The sequence below is a fragment of the Nelumbo lutea genome, chromosome 4 (assembly GCF_056320005.1).
Source record: "Nelumbo lutea isolate HS-2025 chromosome 4, American lotus-T2T, whole genome shotgun sequence".
Lineage (NCBI taxonomy): Eukaryota > Viridiplantae > Streptophyta > Magnoliopsida > Proteales > Nelumbonaceae > Nelumbo > Nelumbo lutea.
In genome coordinates, this window is record NC_142687.1 from 24,369,163 (window position 1) to 24,387,997 (window position 18,835).

Here is an 18,835-nt window from a genome sequence, read left to right on the forward strand (position 1 = left end):
GAGATGCCTCCTTATATGTTTTGAAGCAGTATCTGGGCTAAAAGTCAACCTGCAAAAAACAACCATCTTTCCGGTAGGTGAAGTCTCTCAAATTGACAAGTTAGCTACAGTCTTGGGCTGTGGTATAGCTTAGGTGCCATCAAAATTTGTAGGGCTTCCCTTGGGAGATCATTGCATAGCAAAAGAGATATGGGATCCAATCATTGAAAGAATTAAGCAAAAATTGGCTGGTTGGAAAAAGGTTTACCTGTCCAAAAAAGGAAGAATCACACTGATCAGAAGTGTACTATCAAGCATGTCTATGTATGTTATGTCTTTGTATAAAGCCCCAGCATCAGTAGCTAAGTGCATTGAAAAAATCAAAAGAGATTTCCTGCCGGATGATTCTGAAGAGAAGAAGTTCCATTTGGTGACCTGGTCAGAGGTATGTAAGTCCGAGCAGAGAGGTGGTTTAGGCATCAAACCTAATCCCAAACAAATACAGCCCTGCTCTCCAAATGGCTTTGGAGATATGCTACAGAAAGGGATCACCTCTGGAAGATTGTAGTCACGAACAAATATGGGGAAGATTCATTGGGATATAAATCTTGAAGCTCTAATGAACCTTATGGCACAAGTTTTTGGAGAGGCATCATGCAGAATAGAGATGTTTTCTTTAAACATATCTCTTTTGAACCTGGATCAGGTGAAAGGATTAAATTTTGGAAGGACGGTTGGTGCTGCACCAACCCCCTTCATATGGAGTTCCCCTCTATTTTTGAGTTGGCAGCCAACAAAGAAGCAAGGGTGAGAGACTATCTTCAATATTCCAATGAGCATCCAATCTGGGTACCGAGACTTAGAAGGGAGGTGTAGAGAAGATGGGCCGAATGGCCCATAGGTTGTTTATTATTTCTTGTTATTTATGCTTTTCTATAATGGGCCTTATTCTGGGCCCATCCTGTCTGTATTAAGTTCTTTGTAAATTCTTGCCCAACTAAGGGCCTCCTTGTAATTATTAATATATATCTTAATAAAATAGTGTTAGGGTGCTGAGAGAGATGGTTCGAAACTCTCATTCTCAGACCCTCATTGCCGAACTCTCAACTCTCCTCTCTTCAGTTTTCTTCATGGTATCAGAGCATACCCGAACTTCAATATTCTAGGGCTGGAAGCTTAGGCTCGTATTGCCTGATTCTTGGAAGTCATTGGAAGTGCCCAAGACTAGAATCTCTTGGAGAAATGGTTCGGTGGCCAGGAAGAATCAGAGAAAAAAAAAAGGGAAGGGGAACAACTCGGTTCTGTTTTGAAGCTCGAACTGTAAGTTGTGCTCAGTTTTCTGGTTCTGTATTACTTTCGACTGTGTTTGGATTGTTGAAGTGTCTAAAAATCTCTGATTGTTTTGTATTACTCTCGGCTATGTTTGGACTGTTGAAGTGTCCGAAAACTTTGGTTGTTCTATACTACCTTCGGATGCCATTGAATATGGTTTAACCCAAAAATTTCTGGGCTGTTTTTTTTCACTCCTTCTTGGACTGTCAAAACTGCCGAAACATCCTTGTAACAAGGCTGTGGATTGTTACTTATTTTTGGCTGTTTTGGGGGGCTGTACGAACTGTTCTTGAGGTCTTTTTTTCTTTTTTGACAGTGGGGTTGTCTCTATTGCCCACACTGTGTTTGTAAAAAGGGCTATTTCAGCAATACCAAGTGGTATTTACCTTGAAGTCCGGATTTGAAAAGGTACTTCGACTGAGTGCCTAGAAGTTTCTGTTGCCTTCTTGTGGTCGGCTGAACTCAATGTGTTGCCTTCTTGTGGTCGGCTGAACTCTGTTATTGCTTGTCCTCATTCAGTTTATTTGTAAAAGTCATCTGAAATCATATTTTGAGTGTTTACATGATGTACTCCTCAGAGTTTGAAAACAAAAGTGGTGTTGAATATGGACTGGTTCAAGGGACTCCAAGTGATTCCTTATTGACTGTGACTACAGTTAAACTAGATGGAACTAATTATCTGGCATGGTTACAATCAGTAAAGATTCATGTATGTAGTAGAGGAAAGTAGGGGTTCATTTCCGGGAGTAAGAAGGCTCCCCCAGAAGATGATCCATCCTACGAAAAGTGGATCCAAGAAAACTACACTGTCATTGGGTGGCTTGTGAACTCAATGCAGCCACAAATCAGCCAACACTACCTATGAATGAATTCAGCAAAAGAAATTTGGGACAGTGTTGCAGAAACCTATTCCCAAAAACTCAATGTGGCCCGGGCATATAAATTGAGAAGTGATGTAAAGAATTTAAGGCAAGGGGAGAAACCTCTTGCTGTATATTTCTCAACCCTGAAGTCCCTATGGCAAGAGATTGACCTAATAGAAGTTGTAACTTGGGATACCACCAATGATGTAGAGACCTACAGAAAATTGGTTGAAAGGAACAGGGTATTTGAGTTCTTAACTGAACTAAACCCAGAATATGATATCACAAAACATAATATTCTTTCCAAGGAGTGTGTCTCTTTGTCACAAGCTTATGCATTGGTGAGTAGTGAAGAAAGCAGAAGGGCTATCCAGGTTTAGGGGGTTGATATTAATGATCACTTTGCCAATATGTGGATTAAACCTAAAGGGAATGTTGGAACTTCTGGTGGCACAAGAAAGAAAGAAGTTATATGTGAGTACTGCAAGAAGCCGAAGTACACCAAAGACAAGTGCTGGAAATTACATCATAATCTTGTTCCCAGTCGTTTTCAGAAAAAACATGATAGTAAAAGATCAGGAAGTGCAAATGTAGCTGTCGGGCCAGATAGTGAAGAGATGTCTGCTTCTGCACAGTTGGCAGCCATGAGAGCAGAATATGAAAAGTTCAAGAAGATGATCAATCAGCTGAGTGATATGACCTCTCCTTCCAACCCTTCAGAAATTTTTGCTACTTCAGCATTTGGTCATTCAGGTATAAGGGCTTCTGCCAATCATGCTACCACTTCAGGTAATCTCAAGATCCCTTGGATTATTGACTCAGGTGCTTCTGACCATATGGCCAATTTGTCTACCTTGTTTGTTTCATGACTTGCTTCCTGGACGTGATAAAATCACTTTAGCTGATGGTTCACTTGCCCCTATCTCTGGTAAGGGAACCATAAAGGCTACGAATTCCTTGTTCCTACCTTCTGCCCTCCATGTACCTAAACTAAATACAAATTTGTTGTCTGTGAGTAGTTTAACCAAGTCACTAAACTGTTGTGTAACACTTTTTCCTTCCTACTGTGTTTTTCAAGATCTGGAGTCTCAGAAGGTGATTGGAAGTGGCCGTGAGGCGAACGGAATATACCTACTTGATACTCCGGGACAATGCACTGATCATCTTGGGAATGTTGCTCTCGGATCTGTCTCTTCAGAGTCTGTTAGTCGGATTATGTTGTGTCATCGCCGTTTTGGTCATTTGTCTTTTTCTGCCTTGAGTCATCTATTCCCTGAACTGTTTAAGGGAATTAGTTTGTCCAATCTTCATTGTGAGTCTTGTGAATTGTCAAAGCATTGTAGAAACAATTATCCTTTGAGCAATAAAAGATCTTCTTTTCCTTTTAATATTGTGCATTCTGATGTGTGGAGGCTTTACCACTTACCCTTCATGGGTGGCTACAAATATTTTATCCTGTTTATTGATGACTTTTCTCGGTTCACTTGGATATTCCTGATGAAATCCCGTGATGAAGTTCCAAGACTTGTTAAACAATTCCATGAATTTGTTCTAACCCAATTTGATACCATGATTAAAATCTTCAGATCTGAAAATGCAAAAGAATACTTTGAGAAAAACCTATCCTATTATCTCTCTGACATGGGGGTTATTCATCAAAGCTCATGTGCTAGGACCCTAGAACAGAATGGGGTTGCTGAGAGGAAAAATAGGCATATTGTTGAAGTTGCAAGAAGTATCTTATTTGCCTCACATGTTCCTACCAGGTTTTGGGGTGATGTTCTTCTTACTGCTACCTACCTTATAAACCGTATGCCATCCAGGGTTTTGGGGTTTAAGTCTCCCTTCAATCTTCTTCATCCGGACAAGGACCTTTTTCCTGTTCCTATTCGTGTCTTTGGCTACACCTGTTATGTACATGTTCCAAGTGTCCAAATGCATAAATTTGAACCCAAAGCTCAAAAGTGTATCTTCCTTGGTTATTCCCCCACACAGAAGGGTTATTGTTGTTTTGATCCAAAGTCTGGCAATCGGTATGTCTCAATGGATGTCACCTTTGATGAGCTTTCCCCCTTTTATGGTTCCTCTCCAGATGGACATTGTCCACAGGGGGAGGATTTGTCACAGGTGTTTGCTCTTCCTCTTCTTGTCCATGTTGAATCTCTTGATGTGTCTGCTTCTCCTTCAAATGTATCAAGGGTGGATCAGTCGTTCCATTCTCCTTGTCCCAGTACTCTACCTCCTCGTCCTATCCTCAATCCCAAGGTGTATCAAAGGCAAAGATCCAGAAATGTGCAGGTTGTTTCTCCTACAGCACATGAGCCTCATACACTCCCAGTCACATAAGAGACAACAGGTACTATTTCAGCACCTTTGGATTCATCCTTCCCTGACCTTGATATTCCCATTGCTGTTAGAAAAGGAAAACGAAAATGCACTGCACACTGCATTTCCAAGCACCTTTCTTACAGTTTGCTTTCACCTTCATACTTTGCCTATCTCTCTTCTGTTGCTTCTCATCCTATTCCCAGGTTTGTGTCAGAAGCTCTTAAGATTCCAGAATGGAGGGATGCTATGAAATCTGAAATCGATCTTCAGTTTTCTTCAGGAGGTAAACGACTGGGAGTTAGACTCCCTAATGGGCCTACTGAATGTAGTGGACAAATCCAAGGTGAATCCTTTGGAGATGAACAAAATCAGATGGAATAAAGAAATGTCTGGTATTTTTACTGTGAAATCGATGTTGTCTTCCTTAATGTCAACGGAAGAACCAAATCCCCCTTGGACCTGGCTGTGGAAAACCTCTATACCACGAAAAGCTCAGTTTTTCATGTGGGTTGCTCTAAAAGAAAAAATCCTTACCATGGATGTCTTGGATAAAAAGGGAATGGCCTTGGTGAACCGCTGCTGTCTGTGCGAGGAAGATGAGGAAATTGTGAATCATCTGCTAATTTTCTACAGCTTCTTAGAGAATATGGGTCCATGTTTTAAACTTGTTTGATCTGAGTTGGGTTACACCTCAGAATCTGAATTCTTTGTTGGCTCATTGGCGAAATCAGTGCTTTGTGAAATGGGTATCTATCAACAACCTCTTTAAGGGTTGTACCTTTAAGTTTTTTCTAGACATTGGAGCTCGTTGTTATGGGATGAAAATTTAGGTTTGTAAGTGAGATTTCTGGCTATCATTTGTATTGGCTGCCTAAGAAAATCTCTCCCTCAGCAATATATTTCTATCTTTTTTTTTATCAGTAAAGGTGATTTTATTAAGAAAATGATATTAGAATTAGTACAGAAATTGAGTAGCCTCGGCTACCCCATTGTCCTTTAAATTCCCACCTAAGATTTTGCTTTACATCCTTACAACTGAGCCCAAAAACAATGTTCCCTATTAGCCCCTTGCTTCGCTAGCTGGTCTGCAAAACCATTTGCTGCTCTTGGAGTCCACTGAAATAATAACTGCGTCCTTGGTAATGTGATTAAGTTTCTTGATCTCATTTCTGAACGCCCATGGAGTCTTTCCATTCTGCTTTAGCCAGCTTATAATTACTTTGAAGTCGCCTTATACAACCAACTTTCTCACACCTATTTCCATGGTTTTTTGTATTCCAAAGACCATTGCTTTTAGTTCAGCTGTAATGGAGTCTCCCCATCCAATAGGGCCCGAATACAGCCCCACTACTTTCCCCATGTCATCTCTTATGACCCCACCAATTCCAGCCACACCAAGGTTGCCAAAGCTGCTCCCATCAAAGTCTAATTTGAGGAATCCAGATTCAGGAGGTAAACAGAAACACTATATTTTGGGCTGTTTTGTAATTGCTTCATGGTCAGGATGTACCTTGGATAGTTGGGAGTTAAGATTCTTTAGCCCCTTCCTTTGTAATTCCGATTCTCTCAATCATTAATAAAATAAAATTTCATTGTTATTGATCAAAAAAAAAAAAAAAAGAATCCAGATTCAGGAGGATCCCAGCTTCTTAACACCTTTTTTGCTGATGTCGAGGATGCTACAGTCCTCCAGTTCCTGATTATATCATCCATAGTAAAGTCTGAGAATAAACCCAAAGATTTTACCCATGAGATCACTTTTATCATAATCCCTATCAGTAATTCCTTACACCTTTTATTTCCTTAAAAAATTCTCTGATTTCTTTCCTCCCATAACATCCAAAGTACTGCTGCCCGTGTGCATCTCCAGAGTTCTTCCTCTTCTTTTTGGCCACGTGGAGGCATCAAACAGTCTTCCCAAGCTCACCGGGGTATCCCACCTGCACCCAAAGAGAGAAAAAGACCAATTCCATATGCTGCTAGCTACAGGACAGGAAACAAAAATATGATGAGCAGTTTCACCATTTGATTCGCACAAGCAACACCAATTAGGTGAAAGGAACCAACCAGGTTTCTTCCTCTGCATCAGATCACATGTGTTAATTGCACCATGGTAAACCTCCCAACAGAAATCACCCACTTTAGGGGGAATAGGGCGACACCAGACTTCTCGGACTGGGAATTGTACCCTGATGTGGACACGTATTGGGAGCAGCAGCAGCAATGATCTGGTGTTCTCATCCTATCCAATTCGGCAGCAACAGTCTTATCCATTCAGCATATTAGATTAGACTATCTTGTTATTCTTATCTTATCTTATTAAGTTAGTAGATTAGATTATCTGATCTTATTAGATTAGGATTAAGAGAGACTTATCTTATTAGATTAAGATTAAGAGAGACTTATCTTATCTTATCAGTCTTATCTTATCAAGATAGAGTTGGAAGTCTCCCTATTCAGCAAGGAGTCTCCCTAAGAGCAGGACTCTTGTAATCTCCTATTTAAGGAGCCACTATTATTGAATAAAGGCATTCAAAATTTCAGTCAAGAGAAGAGTTAAGGAGAGTTAGGGTGATCTCTTGGACAAATCACCCCTTAGGTCGTCACGATAGGGTCTGCATGCAAAGGGAGGGGCAAGGGGAAGCTAGAGGTTCTCCCTGTGGACCGACCTATGACGAGATCCTACACCCGGGCCCATAACATACCCCTGGTTGATTAGAGGTCAAGGTTTTGAAAAAAGACGCACAACTGAAAGCTCCAAGGGGATTAGGAGCCCAGAGTCTAGTATCTTGCTTAGCAGGATTAATAAATACCCCGTCAAGCAGCTGAATAATAGAACACACCAAATCCAGCTCTGAATCTTGCACATTTCTGTGGAGACCCAGATTTCAAGCAAAACCAGGCTGAAGGAGAAGGGGACAGAAAATCAGCAACCGGTGTGCCCTTAAGGCAGGACAGGGCATAAATTGATGGGAATAAGGTCTTTAAAGAAGAGCCACCCACCCATACATCTTCCCAAAATTTAACTTTGTTACTTGAGTAGAGATCAAACCTGACATGATTGAGGAGCAATGGGAGGAGTTTGTGAATCGCTTTCCAAGGTGAAGCATTGGAAACCCTGTTAGACACTCCAGCATTCCAACCATTCTCTGAGAGCCCATGAATACTAGTCGCAATCTTGTGCCACAACCTATTTGTTTCTTGTGGGTACCTCCATAACCACTTCCCTAGTAGAGCCTCGTTCCTTTCCTTCAATCTTCCTAACCCCAATCCTCCAAATTCTTTTCTCCTAGATACTAGATCCCATCTTACTAAATGATCTTTCTTCTTCTCGCCCGGTTCCCACAAAAATCCCTGATTTTTCTCTCTAATTTCTTTCCCACAGCTTGAGGCATGCTGAACACCGAGAGGTAGTAAACTGGAAGGCTTGCTAGGGTAGACTTAATGAGAGTAATCCTACCCCCCAAAGATATATAATTCCTCTTCCACACAGCGAGTTTCTTTTCAAACCTTTTCACAATTGGATTCCAAAAATCTATACTTCTAGGATTTGCACCAAGGGGGAGGCCTAAATACTTGAGTGGCCAATCACTTCTTAAGCATCCTAGCTCCTCAGCCCACAAATTAACATCTTCTTGTGCTAAATTGATCCCTACCACCAGACTCTTATTAAGGTTCACCCTCAGATTTGTCACTTTTTCAAAGAGTTTCACCAACATCCTTACGTTTCTTGCTCCTAACTCAAGAGTTTCACCAACACCCTTACGTTTCTTGCTCCTAACTCATCTCCAATCTCGCAAAAAATAATGATGTCATCTGCGAATTGTAGAAGAGTTACAACCACCCTCTCCCTCCCTACTTTCCAACCCTTTAACAAACCAACCTCCTCTACCTTCGAGATCAATCTGCTAAAAGCCTCAGCTAATATGGTGAAAAGGAAAGGGGATAAAGGGTTCCCTTGTCGCACTTCTCTTAGGGCACCAAAGAAATCCTTGACTGCAGCATTTACCAGCATTGAGAAGTGAGAAGATTGTAGGCATCCTTTAATGCATTTACACCATCTTGCTCCAAAACCACACTTCCTTAATGCATTAATTAAGAACTCCCAGTCCACCAAGTCATAAACTTTCTCTAGATCCAGCTTACACACAATGCCCTTCCTTCCAGCTTTCTTGAAATCCTCCACACATTCATTGGCAATGAGTATTTGATCTGATATTTGTCTATCTTGGATGAAAGCCTCTTAACTGAAGGGAGAGGAATTTTGCAAGGATTTTGTACCGACTTTTTCAATATATTTCTATCTTATTATTATTATTATTATTATTATTATTATTATTATTATTATTATCATTATATTTCATCATTTCTCAAAAAAAAAAGTGAGAGAAAGAAATCTGAAAATTCGTTGGCTTTTTTTTATCGATAACAAAAACTTTTATTAAGAGGAACAAAAGAGAGAAAGATACAACAGGAAGGGAGGGGTAAAATCTCTTAACCCTCCCTAAAAGTAGAAATCAGATTACAACAATGCCCAAAAGAGATTAGCTCTTCCCACCCCTTGTTTGGCCAAAGAGTCTACCAGAGAATTAGCACTCCTCTTGGACCACTGAAACTGAATTTCCATGTTTTTGAGTTAGCTGGTTTTTTTTCTCATTTAATAACTTCCAAAACTGAAATCTTCCTTCTGCAGCCAACTAACAGCCAGCCTAGAGTCACCTTCCACCAGCAGCTTTCTAATACTCATCTGCTGGGCTCTTTTGATCCCTTCCAAAACTGCCAAAATTTCAGCTCTCAGAGAATCCCCCCAACCTATAGGGCCCGAAAACATGGCAATAATTCGAACTTCTTCATCCCTGAACGTTCTAGCAATACCTGAAGGGCCTGGGTTTCCTTTAGTGCTGCCATCAAAGTTCAATTTAGTGAACCCCGTAGTTGGAGGATTCTAAGCTGGAACAGGGGAAGTATTCAAGGGAGCAGACCAAGCCACTTCTTTCCAATTTCTAATGATATCTCCTGCTGAATAACCTTCAAAGAGCTTCATAGTCTTGACCCAATGAACCACCCTAACAGAGATTAATTCAATGATGCCTTGTTTCTTTCTTTTTCATGGAAGGTTCTTTGATTTCTTTTCTCCCACACTGTCCAGCATACAGCTGCTCTAGCACATCACAAAATTTTACCTCTCTTTTTTAAACCCCTCACAGAAGTAGAGTTAAACAAGCTCTGCACATTTGGAGGGGAGGGCCACCTACAACCAAAAAGAGAGAAAAACTAACACCAGATTTCTGAAACAAAAGGGCAGGATACTAACAAGTGATAGCATCTCTCACCATTCTCCTTGCATAGGATGCACCAGTGCGGGGATAAACACCAATTAGGCCTTTTCTTTTGAAGTCACAAGTGTTAACACTTTTCTAGGACAGCTTCCTAGCAGAAAGCACCTACTCTGGGAGGAATTGGTCTACCTCAAACTTCCAAGACTGGGAAAGGGTATCGAAGGTACGGAGGGATTGGGTTAATTCTTTGTAAAAAGAACAATAGAAGATACCTGAAGAAGGAACCCAAATCCTACTATCCAGTCTAGAGGGGTCAAACAAATGAGCTATACAATTGCTTTTTAGTTTTTCCTGGCTGTGATGGATCAGCTTTTGTTATAAGGGGATACATGATCCAACTTCTTACTAGGTTGGCCCTGGGCTAATAAATAATTGGGGGGAAGAGAAAGTTGAAAAGCACCCAAATGTTAAAAAAGCAATCACCGATTCACCGGAAATGGTCAATCAAACAACAAGATTCCCATTTCCTCAACTGTATAATTCATGTAAAAATGTGTTGTCTTGTAACTTTGAAGATCAACTTAAAATTCCTTTTTGTAACCATTGCCTTGATTGCAGATAAAAATTACTGTCATTTGAATCAATTAATACTCTGAATTTTAGTTCTACCCTGCTCTAATTGTCTCTGTTCTTCATACAAATCAGTTCGAGAGCCTCTATGGGTGCCGCCACTTTCTCCCTGATGGATTGGTGAGGACCACCATGATACAATTGTTAACAAGGTGGTAGTTGTTCGTGGATACGAACAAGCCTGCTCACTACATGGACGACTAAAGGAAGGAGGAGAGAACAAAGCCTCTGTTCTCTTTGTTGGTGGAACATGAAGACAGTCAACAAATGGTAAAATGGGGATTTTAAATTTTAAAGAGGACAATTGATTCCTAAAGATTTACCAGTAGAGGGTATTTTTAAGTCCAGTGGGGTCAGCCTACAAGGTATATTTAAGTCAGATTGAAAAGCTTGGGGTATGTTTAAGTCAATTTCTGAAAACCCAAGGTATTTTTAAGTCTTTTACCCTAAAATTAAAATCAAGAGGGAACAGACAAGTCACTGTTTTTTAATAATTGTAAAATAGGGATAAACCCAATACAGTGAATGGCTGCACATGCATTGAGAATACACAAAATATCACAAGATGTAATAATTACGAAAAGAGGGCATCAGTTGTGAAATTGGAAGATTTTGCCCAAGAGGATATTTTTGTTTACATATATATATGTATGGTTTGATCAATTTAAGAGGATTTGCCTTCTAAAATTCTTATGTTTGTCTCCATCAGATGGTCAAAAAAAAGTCATAGGTAGCATGCATCACACTAGCTTACATAAAGTAGGGAAATGCAATATACTATTTAAGGAAAAAAGAAAGGAGGGAAATACAATAAAGAAGTACAAGAAAGAGTAAACCCCACAACTATCTTGCTATAGCCTCCACAATAAAATACATGTGGACACAAGATGTCTTGTCCCACCCCCTTTCTAGTTCACTAGAATTTAACATCCTTGACACTCCTCTCCTTGTTCACTCATACGCATCAAGAGAAAAGAATACATGGACAGTTTCAGAGCTAATTGATTGTATGTGGTGAAAAGACAAACTTATATGGATATATCACCTTAATTAGGTCCACATACCTATTTGGGACTCCTTCCTTTTCCAAAACCCACCATATTACCTCTCTAGAGACTCTTCTTTTTCTTTTTCTTTTTTTTTTTGTGAAGATCAATAAAAAAGAAAATTTATTAAGAAAAGAGGGAAAAATACAAATAGGTGATAAGATAAAAGATATCACTTCTCTAGAGACTCTATCATAAGCTTTCTCTAGATAATGAAAACCATATGAAGATCTCTCTGTCTCTGAACTTTTCTTTCAACTGTCTTAAAGTAAGATGGCTTTGGCTTCCAAGGCTGAACTCCCTGGCATAAAGCCAAATTGGTTTTCTGAAATATTTGTTTCATGTCATAACCTTTACTCAATTACTATCTCCCAAAGTTTTCATAGTGTCGACACATGTCCACAATTCCTTTTTTGAGTTTTCCAAGCTGGACTTGTGGGACATGTTAGATTCTGACTCCTGTGTCTGAGTCCATGCAACACTTAAAATCTTGACCTACAAGAAAGCCTATGGGCCTTCTCTGGCTTACCCACATGTTTGTGAAGCCCATTCTGGTAGTCCGCTTAGCGACTAGAGATAAAATATACAAGACAAGCCCATTCTGATGAAGATGCTGCCTGATCTAGAGAAACCATTCTCAGAGGAAGAAATCAGGGAGGATATCTTTCTAATGGAGGGGGATAAAGCGCAGGCCCAGATGGCTTCACATTGAAATTCTATAAAACTGGGCTGGCACTTTATCAAGCAGGATCTTTTGAAGGTTTTTTGAAGAGTTCCACTAAAGGACTGCTTTGGAAAGGTGTCTCAACTCAACCTTTATCACCTTGGTTCCAAAAAAGCAAGGGGCCTTGGAGTTGAAAGAATACAAACCCATCAGTCTCTCAGGAAGTGTGTATAAAATTCTTGCAAAAGTTTTAGCTTCAAGGCTGAAAAGAGTGATGGGCCAGATCATCTCTCCCTCCAAGGTGCCTTTGTAGAAGGGAGACAGATTCTTAATGGGGCCCTTATAGCTAACAAATTGATTGACTCACAGAAAAGGTAAGGCAGAGAAGGGCTGATTCTCAAGGTGGATTTAGAAAAGGCTTTTGATCATGTTAGCTGGAATTTCCTGGACTATATGCTGTTTAGAATGAACATTAGCTCCAAATGGAGAAATTGGATCAACGTTTGTGTTACCACTCCCACATTCTCTGTTCTCTTCAATGGTGTCTCCTGTGGAAGATTCAAAAGCTCAAGGGTTTAAGGCAAGGAGATCCTTCGTCTCCCTTCCTATTCAATATAATAATGGAAGCTTTGAGTAAGCTCACCTGCAGGGCGACAGCTGGTGGCCTCATTCATGGGTTTAAAGTTAGGGAGAGCATTGAACAGATCTCCCTGCTTCAATTCACTGATGACACCATCTTCTTTTGTGATTCCTCAACTGATGAGCTGATTTATTTGGGCATCTTTAGATGGTTCAAAGCTGTCCCACGCCTTAAAATCAACCTTTCAAACAGTGAATTAATGAAGACAGAGGAAGGTAATCCCGACCCCCAGCTGGCTAGTATTTTGGGCTGCAAAACTAGGAATTTGCCCACCACCTACCTTGGCCTTCCCCTGGGATCCAAAAGCAGTTCCTAGAGGATCTGGGATCTGGTTATTGATAGATTTGACAAGAAACTGTCAATGTGGAAATCTAAGTGCTTATCAAAAGGTGGTAAACTTACTTTGATTCAGAGTGTTTTGTCTTCAGTCTTCACTCCCAATTTATTACATGTCTTTATTTCAAATCCCTGCAACTGTTGCAAAACACTTAGAGAAGAAAATGTGGTTTTTTATGGGCTGGCTGGAGGAACTTCAAATTTAATTTGGTGAGTTGGAAAACAGTATGCCAATCAAGGAAAGTTGGTGACCTAGGCATCAGAAATATTAAAACTGTTAAACAAGGCCCTTCTTGGCAAATGGTGTTGGAGATTCAGCGAAGAGAAGCAACATCTAGAGAAGAATCATCATTGATAAGTATGGACTCACAAATCGGGGTTGGGACTTGAGCCCTGGCCTACCCCCAAGGAGCTGTGGCCTGTGGAGTAATATTGTCTCCATTCTTCCTGTTTTCTATAAGGACATTTGATGCAAGTTGGCAATGGTAATCATATCAAGTTCTGGCTTGACAAATAGTGTGGGGACCTTGCTTTGTGTGAAAGGTTCCCCTCTCTCTTTGATATTGCACAAGATAAAGATGTGGTTGAAGACTGCTTTGACTCAGTGAATGGTGAGATAATTTGGGGTCCTACATAATTTAAGAAAAAAGGAAAGTGAATACATCAGCCCATGCACAATGGGAGCCTGTACATTGGGAATATACAAAAAGACCTGAGAAATTGGATAAAAAAGGTCCAGCTTGCAAAAAAAAAGAGAGAGAGATAAAAGCTGGACACCTTTTTTTTTATCAATAACAGAAACTTTTATTAATAAAGGAGTAAAAGCTGGAGACCATTGAAGGCCCTTTGTACACTTAACCAAGAACACAGGAAGCCTATAATTTTGTTCTTGACTGAAGCTACATCAGTACATTTATTGTAAAAAATCCAGCAGTTCCTTTCCTTCCAAAGAGCCCACAAGATAGCAGCTTGAAAAATCCTCCAAAGCAGCTTGCCCCTTACATTCAAACCCTTGAGAGTTCACCCTTGAAGAAGCTGAAGGACTGATGCAGGCAGGCCACTATCTTCATCCTTTCTTGGTGAGATGATCCCAAAGTGGGTTAGATAATCTAATTGTACTGTTTTCCTTCTTTCAGTTCCTCTCCTGTTCCTTCTCATTTTTCCCATTTTTATGCAAGATTTTCATCATTGGTGGGATTTCATTTTCATGCGCGTAACTGCTCTTTCACCTTTTTTTTCTATTTCACTGATGTCTTATCAACAGTTCCTGTACTCTGGTTTATTTTAATAAAAGTTTTCTTTTACTATCAAAAAAATGTGCACAAAGCAAGAAGACCATTAATTCCACCTGCAAGTTTGAAGTGTCCCTTGACTCAAAGACTGCCTAATCAACTGGGCTTTCTAATATGATGTCAAATTGACCAAGGATCAAGCACCAACCATACACCTAATAATCAACTTAAAATCCACCTGCCTCCACTCTCTTTACACCCTAACCATACATGAGTCTAAAAGCATAGAGAGGGATCAAGATCTCAGCCCAAATCCATCTTGGTAACATTAAGAGAATGTTCTATTCCTACCATTGTGGATGGACTCCAAAGTGACAGGCAACTGAAGAGGCACATTGAAAATGCATAGCAACTATGAGTACAATAAGATATCAGGTTGTGTGTGGGGAAAGAATTGTTTTACAGACCCTAAAAGGAGCAAAGAAACAGATAAATTATCTTAACATAATACCAAGCAACATGATATGTTTATTTGGAAAAGAATGTCAGAAGTATTTCATAGTTTTACATTCAAAACTTAACCTATAGAAGTATTGAGAAATTAAGAAGAATAAAAGTTTATTTTAATTCATAAAGCTGAAAAGAACACTCACAGGTGTGCTTTGAGAAGAATATATGTTATCATTAGGCTGCTCAATAGTAGTTTCATGGTCACGGATTACAGGCTCAGACTGATCGCTTGATGTTTTTGCATCATCAGAAGAAAAGGCAAGAAATGCTTTTCTAGCCTCCCTTCGTACATCTGAAAACACATAAAGATTTTGAATAGGTATGATGTATTGAACTCTGAAACCAGTTTCATTAACAGGGAGAGCATCATAAAAAAATGGTAAATATGAACCAGAAGTTGATTGATGCATATGTCAACTTCCAGAATAATTATGTTAAAATGATTCTTTTGTAACATGCAGCATGCACAAGTGGTGTGCCCTTTCTGATGTTCCCTAATCTTTACAGAAATTAGAAAATTTCAGCCCATCAAATACAATAAAATGGAAGTCCATAAACTATATAGGGCACCTCATCGGTTCACCTTTCTGATTACTTCATTCTCCACACCCCTTTCTTCTGGGATTCTATAGTTTCTTTCCTTCCAAACACACCACCATAAGGCAAAAAGTGTAACAATCAATAACATACAAGATACAACCATGTTTACTAAACCCCTTCACCAGCCAAGATTCAATCATTCAAGACAAACTTCTTGGGATTACCCATTTTGGGGTTAATAGTTACATTTTACTAGTTCAGGGTTAAAAGTTTGAGCCATTAAAGTCTTGACACAATTGTTTTAGCCCTAAAACCACAAAATGAATTCCCTCAAGCTTTAAGCCATATTCTTTTCTTTAATGTCCCACTAATCCAATATTGTTTTTTCAGCCCTAGAACTAAACTAGTTTCTTATTTAATTTTCACATGTTTATTTATTTATTTATTTATATATATTTTTTATAAGCAACAAATCAATTTCTTGTTTATTTAAGTAGAAATTTGCAAAAATTCTCTTCTGATATAAAATATGTGAAAGAGAGAAAGAAAGAAACTAAAGAGAAGGTTTATGCAGAGAAGAGAAGAGGAAAAAATTTGAAAAAAATGGGGAGCAATCAAAAAAATTAGGTCTGCCTGACCCTTTCATTAGCTTATTTACTTATAAATAAAACTGAATACAAAGACAAGTATGCCCTTAGTAAGTCTGCTACTTGTAAAAACTAGGTAAAAACTCTTAGTTTAAACATAAACTAATGGGCCTTGGACCCAATAACTCTCCAATTCGGCCCTCACTGCAGCTGCTGCAACAGACTCTAGAGAAGTTGTAGTAAGTGGTCCTGATAAATCACCAACGTGAATATGACTACCATATTCACATTTCCCTTCTTGTTTTCAAGCCGGCTCGGTATAAGGTGTGGGTGAAGCTTCCAATAGGTATCTCTAGTATGTTTAGGTTTCTTACAATAGTCAGAAATCAAGTCCTTCTTGTCCTCCTTCCTTGGTTCCTTTCAACCCTTATCCCCACTCAGCTTAGGCTTCACTATGCTAACCATAGTTGAATGCTCAAGGCCTAGGTTTCTCATCATCACATTCCTCCTACTCTCCTCTCCAGACACAAAGGCATATGCCTAAGAGAGAGTTACACTGTCTCGAGAAAGAATATGCTGCCATGCAATGTCATATTCAGAGCTAAGTCTTACTAGAAACTCAAATACCCTATTCTTCTCTACCAGCTTCTGATAAGTTGTTGCAACTTTGCTACTTTCCCAAACCACAGTCACCAAATGATCTATCTCCTACCATAAGGTTTTGAGGGATGAAAAATAAATTGCAACAGACTTATCTCCCTGCCTAGTAGCAATCACCTGGTTTCTCAACTGGTAGGCTCTAGCAACATTCTCACTTTGTGAATAAGTTTCTGCTACTCCATCACAAATCTCCTTAGTTGGGTTAGCCCATAGAAAATTCTTACTTATATGGGGTAACATGGAATTGCATAGCCAGGTCATCACCATGTAGTTCTCTTGTACCCATCGGGAGTAGTTAGTCTCAGGTTTCTTCTCTTCACCAGTGACATCCAATTTTCCACAAGCTCCAATGGCCATCTTTGTAGATTGTAACCATTCTAAGTAGTTTGTACCATCCAACTTAACTATAGTGATTGTCTCAGCCCCGAAGAGGTCACCAACACCTTCTCCACCTAGTCTCATTTCACCTACAGATTTGTTTTCAACTCCACAGCCCTCAATAACTCCCAGAACAGATTAGGAAATCAATTTGAGATGAAAAAAAAAGAGTTTTATCTCCTTTAGAAACCTCAAACACCTTCTCGGTACCCTATAAGCCCCTCTCACCAAAGATTCCCTTCTCCATGGGAGTAGGGAAAGGAAGAGAAGAGGTTGCCGCTCCCTCCAGAGGCTTCCAAAAAGACTGGAACTAGAACTGTCCTCTTCAAAAAACCTCTAGAAACCCTAAAAAGCCAGAGCGCCACCTCCTAAGTAAAAATTAAGGAGTCCTACTAAATCAGGAATCTTCCCCTTTCTCCAGTTCTTCCTGATTTTGGTGATAAACCCAAGACCAGCTACAAGGGATTGCAAATCTACCAAAAATTGGGCTTACCTTAAGTCCTCAATCAGCACTTTACCCCATCATGCAGTCGGTCGATCTAGGGCTGCACGATGGAGCAGCTCAAAAAATCCCTAAACTTGCTCTGATACCAAGTAGAAAACTGCAAAAATTCTGTTTTGATATAAAATCTGTGAAAGAGAAAAAGCAAGAAAGGAAAGAGAAGGTTTGTGTAGAGAAGAGAAGAGAGGAGAAATTGAAGAGAATGGAGAGTAGCCAAAAAAAAAGGTCTGGCCGCCACTTTAATTAGCTTATATACTCATAAATAAAACTGAGTACAAAGACAAGTATGTCCTTAGTAAGTCAGCTACTTGTAAAAACCAAGTAAACACTCTTAGTTTAAGCATAAGTAAAACTGAATACAAAGACAAGTATGTCCTTAGTATTATAGGTCCATCCCAATTTCAAAGTTGGGTATAAATGCCCCAAATGAATGTTTTATCAATTGGATACGAACTGTGGAAGTACAGTCTAGTGACTTCGAGACTGATCATAATAGACTCATGGGACAAGTAGAGTGTTGTTCAGAAGCTGGAGCAAGATTTAAAGCTCTTACTCTTGAGAAGGTTGACAACTCACCAAATGCCCTGGTCAATGTGATGATGAGCTCGTATCCAGCATTGATGCATATGCTAGCACGGAAACAGAGGTGGTGAGATAAATTCAGGTTTAGAGGTTTAGTTGATTTTTGCTCGGTTTTGCTAGAATGGACTGAAGTGATTTTGAGAGATTATGAAAAGGAGCTTCAGCAAGCTAGAGTTTATGGGGTTGTTGCAGTTTCTAGATATCCATATCATTGTAACCCAAATGTTTGGCGAGCCTTTTATGAGATGTGGTGGTGGTGAACTTGGGGTTTCTTTGCTCGATATCAACCGAATAAGTGGATTACCCATTCTGGGTATTCCTTATGAAGAGTTTATACCCACCAATCAAGATTTATTTGCTCCTATAGAGATTGATGAGCGCATATATTCTCCTATTGTTGCTGAATTATTATTAATCCATGCACAGTTATGTCATCATTTCAATATTGATGAAGTTGATTGGATCCGTTGACTTGAGCATTTCTATGGGGGAGAAATCATTTATGAAGGACACGGAGAAGACCCATCCTCAGAAAAATGTTAAGGGTAGATATAGCAGGAGGACTGACTCTGGCTTCAAGAAATTGATTGACTCTTCTTCTTCTAAAGAGAAGCTCCCTTTAATTGTTTCAAAGACGGGTCAACTAGCAGCTTATTTAGCATTTTGGCTGAGTCGCTTTGTTCTTCCATACAATAGAGATGTGGTAAGGCCAGAGACATTTTATATGGCCTCATAGATGGCTCAGGG

The 18,835-nt window shown here is 39.6% G+C and overlaps 1 protein-coding gene across 5 annotated transcripts in view; it reads right to left on the reverse strand.

Annotated features, from left to right (window-relative positions):
- Positions 1–18,835, reverse strand: part of TGH (SWAP (Suppressor-of-White-APricot)/surp domain-containing protein) — a 68,741-nt gene that overhangs the window by 24,007 nt on the left and 25,899 nt on the right. For all 5 annotated transcript variants that reach the window (XM_088985745.1, XM_088985746.1, XM_088985750.1 and 2 more), the window contains one exon: positions 14,983–15,131. In XM_088985745.1, the coding sequence (XP_088841871.1) occupies positions 14,983–15,131 (149 nt within the window). The remainder of the gene's footprint in view (positions 1–14,982; positions 15,132–18,835) is intronic.